Here is a 16,900-nt window from a genome sequence, read left to right as displayed (position 1 = left end):
CTCCACATGTTAACCGTAGTTAAGTACGTTCAGGTTAGGCAACCAAGGACCACTCTCCGTCTGCAGAACTTGTTCATCATCTCAGCTGTGTTTTTGGCATGTATCGGAGAAATCATTGCCCAATTCTTTTTTTTTTTTTTTTAAGATTTTATTTATTTATTTGACAGACAGAGAGCACAAGTAGGCAGACAGGCAGGCAGAGAGAGAGGAGGAAGCAGGCTCCCCGCGGAGCAGAGAGATGTGGGACTCGATCCCAGGACCCTGAGATCATGACCTGAGCTGAAGGCAGAGGCTTTAACCCACTGAGCCACCCAGGAGCCCCTCATTGCCCAATTCTATGTCATGAAGTTTTTGCTCTGCTTTCTTCTAAGAGGTGTATAGTTTTCAAGTTTAGGTCTTTGATCCATTTTAAGTTCATTTTTATTTACTGTGTGGTAAGGGCCCAACGTTCGTTTGCAGGGTAATACATTTTTAAACGAAGAAAAGAATAGAAGAGAATATTAGCTCCAGAAGGGGCCCTTCCCATTTGCACTGAGGAAACTGAAAAAGAAGTAAAATTATACGCGGAGCTCATACAGCTGGTTGAGGGCAGCAACGGGGTCAAACCCTGCCTTTCGGGCAAAGCAGCGTTCTAGCTGCCCAGGAGCCTAAGAGCCAGGAGCTCCTTCCGGAAATTGGATCCAGTACCCAGGGCGCGCGCACCACCTCTTTTCAGCTCCGACTCCTCCCCTTCCCCGCCCCAGGGGCGGGCCCACGAGGCTCAGGAACTGCGCAGCTTTGGAAAACTGGCGCGGCGCACGGGTGGGAGGAAAAGCCCGGCAAACTGGCGCCGTCTCAGAGATCATCAACAATGGGTTGTAAGGCGCAGACTCCAGCTTTCCCAGAATTCCAGACCTGGTTTTCCCTCGCGCTCCAGGACGGGGCGGAGCCCCGGGGCCCGCTCTAGTACGGGCTCCGGGGAGGGGCGTAGGGGCGGGCGAGCGTGCTCGGCTGCGATTGGCTGCTCGGAGCGGCGCGGGGTTTGGCGGGAGCTTTGTGGGCCGCGTCTGCGGGGAGCTGGGTAGAGTCTGATGGCCCCGTCGCGGCGGATACGGTACCCGGGGCGGGGCGGGTGAGTTGTGTGGCCGGTGACGACCGGGACCCGGGATAGGTTTTATCTCTTTCCTCTGCGGCGGCGTTTGTGCCTCTCGAAGCTGCTCGTGCTGCTTCGCGGTACTCGCTCAGGCCTCGGTTTCCACCTGTAAAACGGGAATGATAATCCCGACTACGTGGGGTTGCCGCAAGACTGAGGAGTTAACCGCTGAACACTGTGCCTGGAGGGTGCAAAAGAACGTTTGCTAATGTTAGCTTTGCGTGGGTGGGTGTAGTCTAAAGTAGACTCAAAATATTTGGAAACAAAATACCCTACAATAGCTCGCCGAGTGCCAACTGCTTGCCAGACTTTACATTCTAGAAACGTTTGCACTGTGGCTGGTCAGTAAGTCAGTATCTTATTTTCAAGACCCTGGTGGTTTTATAAGAGACCTTAAAAGCTGAACCTCATCTCCAGCTGGGGGACCAAGCTGCTGCTTGTTATTTTAAAAAGGGCATTGCAAAATGGGTCAAGCAGTTGGTTTTTGCCTGTTTCTCAAAAAGGGCATGCATTTAATTACAGGCTGCCAAACTACTCTCCAAAATATTATTTTTAGTGGATTCATTGACAACTATCTGGCTGGCTGTGTCTTGAGCGCATCCAAAGGCCCGGAGTGGTCCTGGCTAAAGGGGTCTCCGCTCGCTGCAGTGGGTACACAAGGTCCTACATACGTGCAGGAGCTCCTGGGCGGTGGGAGGACTTCCTGGAGAAGGTGGCGTTTGTAGACGCCAGCTGACTGTGGAAGGTAAGCCGAGCAGAGCATAGGGGGAAAGGCTGGAGCAGGACAGCAGGCAGGTGGCATAAACTGGGATTAAACTCCTGCAGCTGGGAAAGAACGGAAGACTCTCCCAGTAGAGGGGAGGATCGGGAAAGAATATGGGCCTTAACATCACCTGAGGAAAGTTAAACTCATTCAGATAGGCCAGGTAGTTTTTGTTTTTCTCCCCCAACTTCCCTTCCTCTCTCTCTCTCTCTCTCTCTCTCTCTCTCTCTGTGTGTGTGTGTGCGCGCGCGCACGCGCACATACACACATAAAACATTCTTGCCTTTGAGACTCCTGAAATCTACCAAAAATCTTACATATGGTATCACAGAAGTTTCCGTCTTTGGGAAACCTCACCTTGCTCCTACCCTAAGGTAAGGAGGAAACCTGACTTTTTCTTAAGCACCGAGGAGGCGGAGCCAGTGGAGAGGAGGATAAGAAGTTAGGCGATCTGGGTTTTAGTCCTATTTCTGTTACTTGGCGGTATGAGCATTGATAAGTCACTTTTCTGAATCCTAGAATACCTGTTCTACCTTCTTCTTGGGAGCTGAGAATCCAATAAAGTAGAGGTTCTTTTTTTTTTTTTTTTTTTTAAAGATTTTATTTATTTATTTGACACAGAGAGAGAGATCACAAGTAGGCAGAGAGGCAGGCAGAGAGAGGGGGAGAAGCAAGCTCCCTGCTGAGCAGAGAGCCCGATGTGGGGCTCGATCCCAGGACCCTGAGATCATGACCTGAGCCGAAGGCAGAGGCTTAACCCTCTGAGCCACCCAGGCGCCCCTAAAGTAGAGGTTCTTAAGGTGGGGTTCCTTGCATTTGTTAGAAGTGCAGACTCTCATCCTGGGCTTGGGGAATCAGAAACTCTGGGGGTGGGGCCAAGCGGTCTGTTTGAAGCCCTCCAGGTGATTCTGATGCTGGGAAGTTTAAGAGCCAGAAAGTTTGAGAACCACAGCTCTAAGGAGTTCAGCCCTTTCGTTTGTGATTCACAGTAATATTTTACATCACTGTACATAAATGTGCTCTCCACACATGCAGAACAACAAAGAGTTTATGCAATACAATCCCCAGTGTAATCTTATATTTTATATTTTTTTATTTCCTTTTTGAAAACGCAGAAAAAAATTTTGAAGGACATGATGGGGCAATGAATGAAAGTTGGATATAGATTGTGGATTATATAATCATATCAGTGTTTATTTTCTTAATTTGGAAATTGTACTGTGAGGATGCGATAGAACGCTCTCTTTCTTAGAGACACACAATTATTTGGGGGTAGAGGTCCATGGTGTCTCTAATTTACATATACACACAGAGAAAGCATAGGAGACAGAATGTAAACCATTGGTGAAACTGGGTGAAGGATAGGAATGTTCTTATACTTGTGATTTTTCTGCAAGTTTGAAATTATATCACATACAACAGTACTCAAATACGGATTCAGACACACTAAGCTGATTTTGTTACCCACCGACGGGTGTCTGCGTGGCATGTTGTAAAGTAAGAGACTGGGTATGGAATTTTCCAGAGCATCCCCGGTGCCCTACTACAGTGCCTGGTGTGCAAAGGATACTTGATACCCATTCACTGGCGGTGGTATTTCCCATGACTCTTATTTCCAGTTCGTATTTTAGTCCCTGTTTTTCCATCTTGTTTACTTTAAGCCTGAAGATCTACAGCTTTATCCTTTTATGCTAAGGCCCAGTGGAGGGGCATGAGGCAGCGGAAAGTGGGAAGCTGGATTTGAACCGATGCACGTTTTAATGCTGGCTTCTCCTTGGCCCTGTGCTGCTTTGGGCGAATCTACATCTGCAATATGGGATTCACTTCTGCTTTATAGGACTGTTAGAGCCAAATGAGAAAATATACGCCCAAGAGCCAGACACGGGGTGGAACGGGTGTCAGGTGCTTCGTAAATGCCGGTGGACCTCCCTTTTTAGTTCTCCAAAAACGGTCAGTCGCTGCTATTGACTTGTCCTCAGGGGCAAGGATAGCAGCAGGATGGAGAATGTCTGTGTCCCTGAGGCAGACAGGTGTGCGACTTTCTATACCAGTGGTAGGATTTGACCTGTAAAAAATACGTGTGAGTGGGGCGCCTGGGTGGCTCAGTGGGTTAAAGCCTCTGCCTTTGGCTCAGGTCATGATCTCAGGGTCCTGGGATCGAGCCCCACATCGGGCTCTCTGCTCAGAAGGGAGCCTGCTTCCCTTCCTCTCTCTCTCTCTGCCTGCTCTCTGCCTACTTGTGATCTCTGTCAAATAAATAAATAAAATCTTTAAAAAAAAATAAAAAAAAAAAACGTGTGAGTTACGGGTTGTTTTCTGGAAGGATTTGGCCATAACCTGACTTTCAATGGGTATGCACTATCCATGCTACTAGCAAGAAATGTAATTTGGGGAGAAAAAATGCTTAGAAAGGGTTGCAAGTTAGGGTGCTTCCCAGTTATTTTAAATATTTCCTATTTGTGTTTTTGCTGTTTAATAGTGTGAGACCTTCAAAGAACACTGCAGGAAGAACGCATTCTGCAAAAGATGTAAGTTCTCTTCATATTTTAATGTGATTCTCTTGTAATCGATGATATGAAATAACATGTTTCGAGGGAAGCTTTGAATCTTCTAGATTTCACTGGATAAACTCAGTTTTATTGTGATAAAAAACATATTCCTTTCCCTCCCACCTTTACCAGTATATTGGAAGAAATAACCACAGTTAACATTTTGAATCTTTTTCTGAGCCTTGTTTTTTTTGTTTTTGTTTTTGTTTTTTTCCTTGGATAATTAATATCCTATAAAAATGTGTTCAACTGTCCGTATTTTGCTTTTTTCACTCAATCACTTCTCCATTTTTGCTTCCCACAATTGTTTGTGATTTCATGCTGTTGATTTAGTCCATATTATAGTTTTTCTTTAGGGTCTTAAAATAAATGTATGTTAAAAGCGGGTACGTTTCTTCAGCACTCTGCAAAGCTCATTTCATATATTTTCCAATGGCTCATCCACTTGGCAGTGGAAACTCACATCAACGACATTGAGAGTGGCTACTTTCAGAGTGCAGGGAGTTGGCGGCTTGTCTGCTCTCTGCCCTGCTCTCCTGTCTTTTTTTTTTTTTTTAAGATTTTATTTATTTATTTATTTGACACACAGAGAGAGTGATCACAAGTAGGCAGAGAAGCAGGCAGAGAGAGAGGGGGAAGCAGGCTCCCTGCTGAGCAGAGAGCCCGATGTGGGGCTCGATCCCAGGACCCTGGGATCATGACCTGAGCCGAAGGCAGAGGCTTTAACCCACTGAGCCACCCAGGTGCCCCTGTCTTTTGAGCTCTCTCTCCACCTGCTGCCCTAGCCCCAGCCTTCAGGGGTTGGCTCTTGTCCCATGGGAAGGCCTGGGACGCCTCTGCAAGGTTGCACTCAGTCCTGGGCTCCCACACCTGCCCTAGCTTGCTTGTCCTGTGGGTGGATTTCTCTCCGCTTTCTGCCCTCAGTGGCTAACATCAGTGTGACTGGCATGGGTTTCTCCAAGTTCTTCAGCCCCGCTCCCAGCCTGTCTTAGCCGGAAGTCCAGAGGGCCCAAGGACGATTTCTCAGCTTTCCTGACCTCTTTCTTCCCTCGAAGGCAGCTGTGTACTGGAGGCCAGTTTGCTGCAGGGAGGATGGAGGGTCTGTAAGTGAGAATGTTGTATTTGTTGTTGTTGTTTGGTCAGTTTATTCCATCTTCTTTCTATCTTCCAGAATTTTCTTATGCTTTCTCATCTGTTAATGGCACCTTCCACATTTTCCAGAATTGAGATGGAAGTTTTTCTCGTTTTCTGTATGTTTTGATTCATTCATGAGGATTTGGGATAGCAAACTTCGTGGGGCTTGTTAGTATATTGAACCATAAGCCCTTGTCTCTCTCCTTTGGTTGGCAGTTTCCAGCCCTGTGGGTCCTCGTGAACTCTCAGGTATATGGGCATACTTCTGGAGGGGGGCCCAGAGCTCTGCCGAGATCCAGAGTCGGCAAACTGTGGCCCAAGGGCCAAATCTTGCCTGCTCCCTGTTTTTTAGACAGCCCTGTGAGCTGAGAATGATCTTTATATTTTTAAATGGTTGAAATAAAATCAGAAGAAGAACATCTCATGATAGGGGAAAATGACGTGAAATTCAAATTTCTGTATTCATAAATAAAGTTGCTGCAACACAGCCCTGTTTATTCTCTCTGCGTCGTCGCCATCTGCTTTCAGGCCGCAGCGGCAGAGCTGAGTAGGTGCAACAGGTGCAGAGCCTAATATATTTGCCGTCTGGTCCCTTACAGAAAAGTTTGCCAGCGCCTGCCCCGGTTTGTCAAAGGGGTGTGTGTCTCTCCCCACAACAGGTGTTAAGGATCACTTCATTCGGCAGCACGATAGCAGAATTATCCTCGCTAGGTAAATCAGCTCATAATGGTCCTGTTAGAGCTCATTCAATGACTTTGCCTTTGTCTACTTTTAGAAAGCCGGCCCAACGCAGAAGCCCACTGATGTGTTTGATTTCCCCGATAATTCTGTTATTTCCAGCATCGACAGGCTGGGTGAAAATGAGAAAGATGAAGAACCTTACGAAATCTTTGGTCAGTATTTTAAGTTTTTATCCTAAAGTTTTTTAAAGTAGTTTATCCTCAAACCTTTAGGCCAGTTACTGAGAAAAATATGGAAATATCTTCAAATATAAAAATCTGCTGTCTGCGTATGACTGTAGTGTTGGGGGGAGTACTTGATAATTTGAGTTAGTTTTCCTCACTTCTCGGTACATTGGGACTATGAACTCTGTTAAACATTTATCAGGATGGAACTCTTCTAGTAGCATTTGTCAAGCCAGTCCTATCGGGACCCCCATCATAGCACTCTGTAACAAGAAGAATGTGAGCTGTGTTTCTTTTTCTTTTTTTTTTTTTTAAAGATTTTATTTATTTATTTGACAGACAGAGATCGCAAGTAGGCAGAGAGGCAGGCAGAGAGAGAGAGAGAGAGGAGGAAGCAGGCTCCCCGCGGAGCAGAGAGCCTGATGCGGGACTCGATCCCAGGACCCTGGGATCATGATCTGAGCCGAAGGCAGAGGCTTTAACCCACTGAGCCACCCAGGCGCCCTGTGAGCTGTGTTTCTTACTGCATGCCACCAACAGTCATCCAGTAAGGGGCCTGAATTTAGGGAGAAGAGGGGTGATTTTCCCTTTTCCTTAATACACTGAGGCAGAAGTTTCCTTCAGGAGAGCCAGGGGAGAGCTTCACCTGTGTTCCCTGGAGTGTGAGGAGAACAGGGTTGCCGGATCCTGCGGTCACTTTTTTGAGGCCTCGCTCTGCCGTCTTCACGGAGGCTGCAGCATCCACGTTACACTTCCGCAGGGGTCCGCCAGGGTCCTGGCTTCCCCGTGGCCTCACTTGGGTTTCGTTTTGACGGTGGGTGTGAGAGGGTCCCCTCACGGTGGTTTTGAATTGCGTCTCCCCAGTGGCTAATGATCTTGAACATCTTTTTACGTTGGCCATTGGGGTGTCTCTTTTAAGAGCTGTCTCTTCAGATCATTTATCCATTTTTATTTTTGTTTTTGTTTTTAAAGATTTTATTTATTTATTTGACAGAGAGATCACAAGTAGGTGGGGGAGGGGAGCTGGGAAGCAGGCTCCCTGCTAAGCAGGGAGGCTGATGCGGGGCTTGATCCCAGGATGCTAGGATCATGACCTGAGCCTAAGGCAGAGGCTCAACCCACTGAGCCACCCAGGCGCCCCCATTTATCCATTTTTAAGCACATTATTTATCTTATTAAAATTGGGTTGTCTTTCTCTGTATGCGAGAGTCCAGCATGGATGACTGGCTGCATACGGAGACTCAGGATTGGTTTATTTCTTTTTTATTCTTTGTTATTTGCAGTATCAGCAAATCCCTTTGCCTGGCTGAGGGCAGCACAGAGCCTCTCCCTCCCTTTAAAATCATGCATCGATAGTGTTCCTCGCTTAAGCGGCTGTTTGGCGGAACACCTGTCTAAAGTCTGCACCGCGAGCTAAGGTTTGAGCATGAAGCAGTGGTCGCTTGGCTCTTACCAGGCCCCGCAGCAACCCCTGGCCACCTCCCTCCCTCCCCCGAACTCCCCCTGCCTGAGCAGAGAGGAGTGTCCTCCTTTACTCTGAGCCATTTTCTGTGCCTTTCCCCAGCGTGGGGTCTCAGGTAGAGCCCTGACGCTCCTTCTGTGAGGACAGAGGGCACCAGGCTTCCCACTCACATTTCTTTCAGCTCACTGAGAAACTCCACAGAGCATGTCAATACAGTAATACAGGTAAACACTGATAAATGTCCATGTGTTTACTAGTGAAACGGTTTAAATTGCTTAGCGTTGAGGTGCGAGCTCAAAGACCTTTGGGGAGTTAGTCGCCTGTGCGGTGGGAACCGTTCCCACTGAGATTTGGAACAATGATAAACGCTGCTCAAGCTGCCAGACTTTTAAAGTTGTGCTTTAAAAAAAAAAATCTCGGGGCGCCTGGGTGGCTCAGTGGGTTAAAGCCTCTGCCTTCGGCTCAGGTCATGATCCCAGAGTCCTGGGATCGAGCCCCGCGTCGGGCTCTCTGCTCAGCGGGGAGCCTGCTTCCTCCTCTCTCTCTGCCTGCCTTTCTGCCTACTTATGATCTCTGTCAAATAAATAAATAAAATCTTAAAAAAAAATCTCTTGTAGACCCTCCTCTACACAGCACCGCGATATATGCTGATGAAGACGAATTCTCCAAGCACTGCGGGTCCTCCGTCCCCTCGACTCCTCAAGGAAAAGAGGTGGAGAAAAGGTACGGTTCTGTTTCAAGTGTTCGTCGAGCCGTGGTCAGTGGGATCTCCCTGAGAAGCTCTCTGAGACAGGCTCTTACACAACTAAAGCTTTTTGAAGATCTCTGGAGCCAACCTGGGTTTTTCCTCAAGAGAACCAGTGCACGAAAACTTGTTCTCAGAAATTAACATGACTTGTAGTAACTAACTGTAGGTACGTATTTCTGTCACAGGAAACAGGCCTGGGGATGTAGTTACAGCAGGGGGACTACAGCTAATACCTTGTTGTATATTTGAAAGTTGCCGGGAGAGTAGATCTTAGCTGTTCTCGTCACAAGAAAAACAAATGTTTTAGCTCCCTGTGGTGACAGATGTTAACTAGAGTTACTGAGGAGATCATTTTGCTGTGTGTACAAGTAGCAAATCCTTGTGTTGTACACCTGAAGCTATGTCAATGATACCTCAGTTTTAAAAGTCGAATTTTTTATTTTTAAAAAAAAATTTTAATAAAGATTTTATTTATTTATTTGACAGAGAGAGAGATCACAGGTAGGCAGAGAGGCAGGCAGAGAGAGAGGGGGAAGCAGGCTCCCCACCAAGCAGAGAGCCTGATATGGGGCTCGATCCCAGGACCCTGGGATCATGACCCGCGCTGAAGGCGGAGGCTTTAACCCACTGAGCCACCCAGGCGCCCCTAAAAGTCGAATTTAATCTAAAGGGCTCCAAAGTAATTATAATGGACACTGGATTATCCTACAGAATATGCTTGTGAAGGGGGCTGTAGGTTTGAGGTAAAACAAGGAGGGAGGGGGAAGCTTTTTTTATTTTTTATTTTTTTAAGTTTTTATTTTAGTTCCAGTCGCTAAGTTCTCCTCACAGGTGGGGCACTGCTAATCCCATCACCCATTTCACCCATCCTGGCACCCTCCTCCCCTCTGGTCACCATCAGTGTGTTCTCTGTAGTTAAGAGTCTGTTTCTTGGTTTGCCTCCCACTCTTTTTCCCCCTTCGCTCCTTTGTTTCTTAAATTCCGCTTGTGGGTGAAATCAGATGGTGTTTGTCTTTCTCTGACTGTCTTCACTCAGCACAATACTCTCCAGCTCCATCCATGTCATTGCAAATGGCAAGATTTTGGTTTTTTGATAGCTGAGTAACATACACTGTATGTAGTATCCTGCTTTATCCATTCACCAGGCGGTGGACCCTTGGGCTGTTTCCAGAGTTTGGCTATTGTAAATAACGCTGCTGTCGGCATCAGAATGCATGTATCCCTTTGAATCAGTGTTTTTGTATTTTGTATTTTAAATATTTGAGAGGGGGAGAGAGAGAGAGAGAGAGAGAGCACACAAGTGGCGGGGGTGGCGGGGGTGGAGAGGGAGGAGAGGCTCCGTGCTGAGCTGGGAGCCTGATGTGGGGCTCAGTCCTAGGACCCCGGGATCATGACCTGAGCCGAAGGCAGACGCTTCACCCACTGAGCCACCCAGGCGCCCCTTGCAAGTTCCTTACGTATTTAGGATACTAACCCTTTATCATTCGCAAATATCTTCTCCCATTCAGTAGGTTGTCTTTTAGTTTGGTTGATTGTTTCCTTCGCTGTGCAGAAGCTTTTTGTCTTGATGAAGTCCCAGTAGTTTATTTTTGCTTTTGTTTCCCTTGCCTCAGGAGAGATAGCTAGTAAGCAGTTGCTATGCCGATGTCGAAGAGGTTGCCGCCCGTGTTCTCCTCTAGGCTTTCTTTGGTTTCAGCTCTCACAGTTAGGTCTTTCATTCATTTATATGGACACGAAGGGGAGTCAGGGCATCAGGGACGCACTGGGGAGAGAGCGGCATTTTGCAGGACGCACGGAGGCATCAACCTCCAGGCCCCAGATCCTCACCAGAGATGTTTGGGTCTTTGTTCTTTGATCTCCTTCTCCCTCGCCTCCTCGTGTGCACAGGTGGGGCTGCTCTCTGCTCTCTCCTCTCCACTCACTCCCAGTGTTACTCTCCTGGTTTTAGCTACCCATATGCCACTGCGCTCCTTGTCTGTCTGTCTGTCTGTCTTGCCCAGCCTTTCTCTGGGGCCTGCCATGTCCTTCAGACTGGCCATATGTCCCTAGATGCCCACGGGCACCTCGGATTCAACAAAGGCAAAGCCAAGCTCAGTCCTTTCCTCTCTCACCCAGTGTCAGCAAGCTCCTTTGACATTCTCTAGATTAATGGTCCTGCTGTCACCTGAGAGTCATTCCCGGCAGCCTCTGTTCTCTGACCAGGCTTATTTGCTCTCTCCATACCCCTGCCATGGCCTAGGCACTTGGCTCCTCTCACCAGCAACCCCTGCCTGCTGTCTCTTGTCTCCAGAACTGCTCTCTCCCCTCCAGCCCACCCACCCCACAGCTTCCAGTGCCGTCTTTCTGAACTGCCAGTCTTCTCTCCCTGGTATGCCTGCCGGCTCCAGGGGGGCCCCCCGTGTCCTGTATGCATGGCGTGGAAGTTGGCGTTAAATGAATGTTGGATTGGGTGACAAAATGAACTCTCATCTCTCTTTGGAAATTTAGGGTTTTGTTTAGTTTTTTCTTTTTCAAAGGGAAAAAGAAGGCCTTCCCTTTTATATCCCCTATGATGGGCCTGGTGTCTGTGGACTAGCTTTCAGTTCACCAAATGATGGCCCAGATAGATACCTGGGAGTGGGAACGCGGGGAAAGTGCAGTTCTGGGGCATGACCACAAGGTGGTGCAGTAATGGCGCTCACTTGCCCACCAAGAATAAACTGATGGGGCCTGGGCCTGGGATGGGGTGGGAGATGACCAATAAATCCAGAAGGTGGCAGACCTGTCCAGGACAAGCAGAAATCTCATGGAACTGAGCTTGTTTTAATATTGGACGAGCAACTTCTACAAGACATGTGAAAAAAAAAAATAAGTGTAAGATACTACTGATGTTTTATTCTTTGGTACAGGTCAGACACTTATGAAATTGAAGCAGGTGAAAACATGTCTACAGAGATGAGGGCAAAAAAGGTATGTAGGAGTGTTCTCTTATCTTGCAGCAAATTTTCTATTTCAATGGGACGCAAATAGAGAAAATGTGCTATAACCACATTTTACGTACAGAATGTTACATTTCAGAAGATACTCTTACTGTAAAAAGGGAATATATTTTCATATCTTAGGTGCTTTTATTTATAGAGGTCTCGAATGTCTCTGTCCCTGGTCAGTTTTCATACTGTTCATGTCATCTGTTTAGATCACGATCCACAAAGGCCGTGTGAATTGTGGGGAGTGTTTATTTGGACTCCTGGGTCTGGGTCGTCCATCCCGTCCCCTCCGCCATCCCCCACAACCTATCTGGTCATCCCGTTGCCACCTTCCTATTATGTTCGAGCTGGAAGGTGGCGAATGAGAAATGTGGACTTGACTAGGGCTGTCCACTATTGCAGTAAGGAGGATAAAGCATTTGTATTTTCTAAGCCAGTAATGCTGCTTTCTCGCCATAGCCAGGAAGAAAAGTCAGGCCCATTAGCGATGACTCTGAAAGCACTGAAGAAGAGGATATAAGAAGGAAAGTTCAACCAGCAGAGAAAATAAGGACACAACCAGATACACCCCATACATCCTCGGAGCTTCCAGAGAAACCGGCTGAGTCGGTCACTCCTAAAAACATCAGACCCCTTAGCGCCAAATCCGCTGGTGAAAAAGAGCCAGAGACAGAACCACGTCATCCGGTAAGAGCGTGTCTGCCATCGCCCTGGAGGGAAGAGGAGAGTTGACGGAAAAATCTTGAGGAGGAAAACAGAGCATTTCCTCTCTTTCCTTTATTTCTTTAAAAAGATAAGTTTTATGTTTTTGTTATAAAAAATGTTTGTGAACATTCAGAAGGTAGGGAAAGGAAGATAAAATCACCTACAATCCCATCTTCTGAAAAGAGCCACCCTGCTCCTTGGTCCAGGCTCCTCAGTGCCTTTCCTGCACTTTCCTCACCCCCCGGGGACCAGCCCAGGCACCTGTGCTCTAGGCTGCGGTCTTAGCGCTCGCCGTTTTGTGCACGAGTGTGCTGTAGTGTAGTTAATCTCTTACTAATGAATGGTTGCAATTCAAAAAAAATTTTTAGTGCTTTGATGAATTTCTTTCTAGCTAAATCTTGGTATACGCCCTCCATCATTTCCTTAGGAAAAAAGTGGCTAAGATAAGATGTCTGGGTCATAATCACTCTGTTTTAAATTCTTGACATTTAGTATCTTTTGATCAAGTTCTCAATATGTCCTTTTATTCATTTGCTTTAATGTTTTTGAGTAATTCATCCTCCTGTTCAAAAAAACTTTTTTTTAAAGATTTTATTTATTTATTTGACAGAGCTCACAAGTAGGCAGAGAGGCAGGCAGAGAGAGAGGAGGAAGCAGGCTCCCTGCTGAGCAGAGAGCCCGATGAGGGGCTCGATCCCAGGACCCTGAGATCATGACCAGAGCCAAAGGCAGAGGCTTAACCCACTGAGCCACCCAGGCGCCCCTCAAAAAAAATGTTAAGTTTAATGTGTTCCTGCTGCATCATGGTCCGTTTACCATCTTCCTCACCCAGGAAATACAGATGCAGGTGACATTGTATCGAGGTTCTTATGTGTTCTTCCAGAGTTTCCTTCTGCCCATATAGACAAATACGGATGTATTTTCTTTCAGTTTCCCCTTTCTACACAAATAGAAGCATATTATACATGTTGTTTTGCCTCTGATTGGTCTGTCTTGGTCAACATCCCATATAAAATTGAATTTGCAGTTGTTTGAGCTATTCTGGGAATGTGCTCTCAGGTCAAGGTGACTGACCTACGTTCAGATATTATGTCCCCTAATTCTTACTTTTAAAAAAAATTTTCTAAAAGATTTTATTTACTCATTTATGTGAGAGACAGAGAATGAGCAGTGGGGAGGGGAGGAGGGAGAGAGAGAGAGAGAAGCAGACTCCCTACTTGAGCAGGGAGCCCAGTGCAGAGCTGGATCCCAGGACCCTGGGATCGTGACCTGAGCCGAAGGCAGATGCTCAACGACTGAGCCACCCAGGAGCCCTGATTCCGACTTTTTACATCATCAAAGCACAGTGAGTAGAACCAGGACTTTAGGGCACCTGGGTGGCTCAGTCAGTTCATCGTGTTCTGTTTTCTCTTTCTGACGGTGTTGGTGGCTCTGGCATTCCTCAGCTCGTGGTCACATCACCTCAGTATCTGCCTTCCGTCTTCACATCATCTTCTCCTTTGTGTCTCATCTCCCTCTGCCTCTCGAAGGGGCCTCGTGATGACTCTCACGGGCATGGACATGTCTTAAGGGGCACCATTCACTGCATAGTGGCTTCACTAAATGACTGACCCTCCCTTCCTTCCTTCCTCCCTCCCTCCCCTTTCCCCTCCTTTTCCTTCCTTCCTTCCTTCTCCCCTCCCTCCCTCCCTCTCTCTTTCCTTCCCTTTTCCCCCTCCTTCCCTCTCTCTTTATTTATGGGGACTGGTGCAGAGGGAGAGAGAGAATCCCAAGCACGTTCCACGCCCAGCATGGAGCCCGACACAGGGCTGCATCTCACAGCCCCGATACTGTGACCTGAGCCAAAATCAAGAGTTGGACACTTAACCAGTGGAGCCACGAGGCACACCCCCCTTCTGTGCACATTTGAAATGGCAAATTGGTCAGTGAAACTGAAAACAAAGCAATAAAAGTTTATCCAACTTGCAAATCAGAGAGAAAAAGTTTGGGGGGGGGGAATCAGAGTCACAGGAACCTGTGTGACAATGCCAAAGGATCTAAAATATATATAATAAGAGTACTGAAAGAAGAGTCAGCATGGGGTAGAAAAATCAAAATTTAAGAAAAATATGACTGGAATTATCCAAATTACAGATCCAAGAAGCTCAGTAAACCCTTAAGCAAGATAAAACCATATGGAAGCATATCAGAGTTAAAATGCCAAAAAAAGATAAGCAGAAAACCTTGACAGCAGCCAGAGGAAATGGACAGAATAAATATACGGGGAGCGATGACAAGTCTCACAGCCAGCTCACAGAAACAAGAGAGACCAGAAAACAACAGAAGGACACACTTAAAGAGCTGGGGGGAGAAAGTAAACCCAGAATTCTACGTCCGTGAATATGTCCTTTAAAAAAGGGTGAATAAACACACTTTCAGATAAAGAAAATTTTAGAGAATTTGTTGCCAGCCGACCTTTATTAAAAGGATGCTACAGGATGCTCTTTAGACTGAAGAAAAAAGGTATCAGAAGGAAATGTAGATCTATAGGAAGGAGAAAAAGACAACTGGAAAAGAAAAATCAAAAAAAGGATTACCAAGTGGGGTGTTTGGGAGTTGCTGCTGGCTCAGTCAGCAGAGCAGGAGACTTGACCTCAGGATTGTGAGTTCGAGCCCATGTTGGGCTCGGAGCCTACTTAAAGAGACTAAATAAATTTTAAAAAATGAGTGGGTAACAAAAACTACGTATTTTTTTTCTTCTTGTAATTTCCTTAAACAGTTGTTTCAAGCAAAAATGATAACACTGTAAGGTTGGGTTAAAATGAATGTAGAAGTAAAACCCATGACCAGAGCAGCACAGGGTGACGGATAAAGGGAATAATGCGGTTATGTCATGAGATTCATGTGGTGGGAAGTACTTGACTCTCAGGAAGCAGAATGTATGACGTGCTCACATACTGATTCTAAGTAGCCTTTGTTAACTGAAGGATGCACGTTTTTAACCTAGAAGCAACCATTCTTAAAAAATTCAGAGGCGTAGCTGAGAAGCCAATCGAGCAAGGAAAATGGAAAACCAAAATATGTTCAGTTAATCCAAAATTAGCAACAGAACGAGAAAAACAGAAGGCCAGTGGAAAACAGTAAGGAGGATGGTAGACTTGAACCTAATAATACTTAAAATTACATCAAAAGCAAATGGGCTTCTGGAGAGTGTGCAAGAATGGGATGAAATAGGTGAACGGAAAACGAAGATCAATATGGCCGACTTAAACCCAACCACAGTAACAGTTACATCAAAGGGGAGTGAACAAAACATTCCAGCTACAGGGCAGAGACCGGCTAACTACAGGCTGCTCTGCAAGAGACTCGCTTTAAAGACAGAAGCAAGAGCGTCACGGCTGAGTGAGACGGCCTTAGTGTCGTCCCCCTGCCCACCACAGCAACGACTGGGGCATCCGGCCACAGAGAACGGTGTCTGTGGGAGCTGTGGGATCCCACACAATACGCCCAGGGACCTAAGTCCCTGGAGGGAACCGTGTCTTGCCAACACCTGTATTTTGGCCCATTGAAACTGATTTCAGACTTCTGCCCCCCAGAACTGTTGGAGAATTTCTGTTTCTGTTTTAAGCCATCAAGTTGAGGTAACTATAGCAGCCACGGGAAACTGAAACATGACCCAGTGACTCCTCAGTTCTGTGCTCTTTGGTTCTAGAATTTCCATTTAGTTTTGTTTTCTAAATATAGTTTCTCTGCTAAGGTATCCTGCGTTTTTGTAGTCGTTTAGACCACCATTTCCTTTTACTTCTTTGGGACATATCTGTGACATATGCTTTAATGTCTTCATTCTGGGCTGACTTGGTGTTCATTTCTCTTGAGTATTTTTGTTTTGTTTTGACTGTGGGTCGCATTTTTTGTATAACATTTTTAATTTAGTACTTTCGGATTGTGTATTGGATATTGTTGACAGGTTGTTGACACTCTGAATTCTGTTGTCTTCTTAGGAATGTTGACTTTTTATTCTAATTGGTAGCCTGTTTATTGGCTGATCATCTTTAACTTCTACGAGCTTGGTTTTATCTTTTGTTAGGGTCAATTTGTGGAAGGCCTAACGTATTTTCCAAGCAGCTCAAACTCTCTGCGACTCAACCTCTGCTGTAATTGTTGCATGATAAATTACCACAAACTTTGTGACTTAAAACAACACACAGTTACGTCTCTCAATTTCTGTAGGTCACAGGTCCAGGCCACCTTAGCCAGATTCTCCACTCAGGGTTCTACGAGTTTGAAATCAAGGTGCTGGGTAGGACAGAAATCTCATCTGAGACTCCTGGTCCTCACGTCAGATTATTGGTAGAATTTAGTTGGTTGCCTTTGCAGACCTGAGGTCCTTGTGTTCCCTCTGGTTGAAGCTGGGGGTCACTGTTAGGTCTTGGTCACGTGGCCCTAACATGGCAGCTAACATCTTCAAAGCCGAAGAATCTCTCCAGTCAGCTACAGCGGAGTCTTCTATACTGTGACCTAAGAGAAAGAACGAGCATCCCATCTTATTCCCAGCAG

At 46.4% G+C, this 16,900-nt stretch overlaps 1 protein-coding gene across 1 annotated transcript in view; it reads left to right on the top strand.

Annotated features, from left to right (window-relative positions):
- Positions 1 to 971: 971 nt before the first annotated feature.
- The window catches only part of CENPU (centromere protein U), a 31,371-nt gene continuing 15,442 nt past the window's right edge, over positions 972 to 16,900 (top strand). The window contains exons 1-6 of the mRNA XM_080797586.1: positions 972 to 1,111; positions 4,375 to 4,423; positions 6,354 to 6,471; positions 8,563 to 8,668; positions 11,582 to 11,642; positions 12,119 to 12,346. Of these exons, the coding sequence (XP_080653712.1) occupies positions 1,071 to 1,111; positions 4,375 to 4,423; positions 6,354 to 6,471; positions 8,563 to 8,668; positions 11,582 to 11,642; positions 12,119 to 12,346 (603 nt within the window). The 5' untranslated portion in view covers positions 972 to 1,070. The remainder of the gene's footprint in view (positions 1,112 to 4,374; positions 4,424 to 6,353; positions 6,472 to 8,562; positions 8,669 to 11,581; positions 11,643 to 12,118; positions 12,347 to 16,900) is intronic.

Source organism: Martes martes (genome assembly GCF_963455335.1).
Source record: "Martes martes genome assembly, chromosome: 2".
NCBI lineage: Eukaryota > Metazoa > Chordata > Mammalia > Carnivora > Mustelidae > Martes > Martes martes.
Note: the sequence above shows the minus strand (reverse complement) of the source record. Positions and strands in the feature narration are given on the sequence as shown.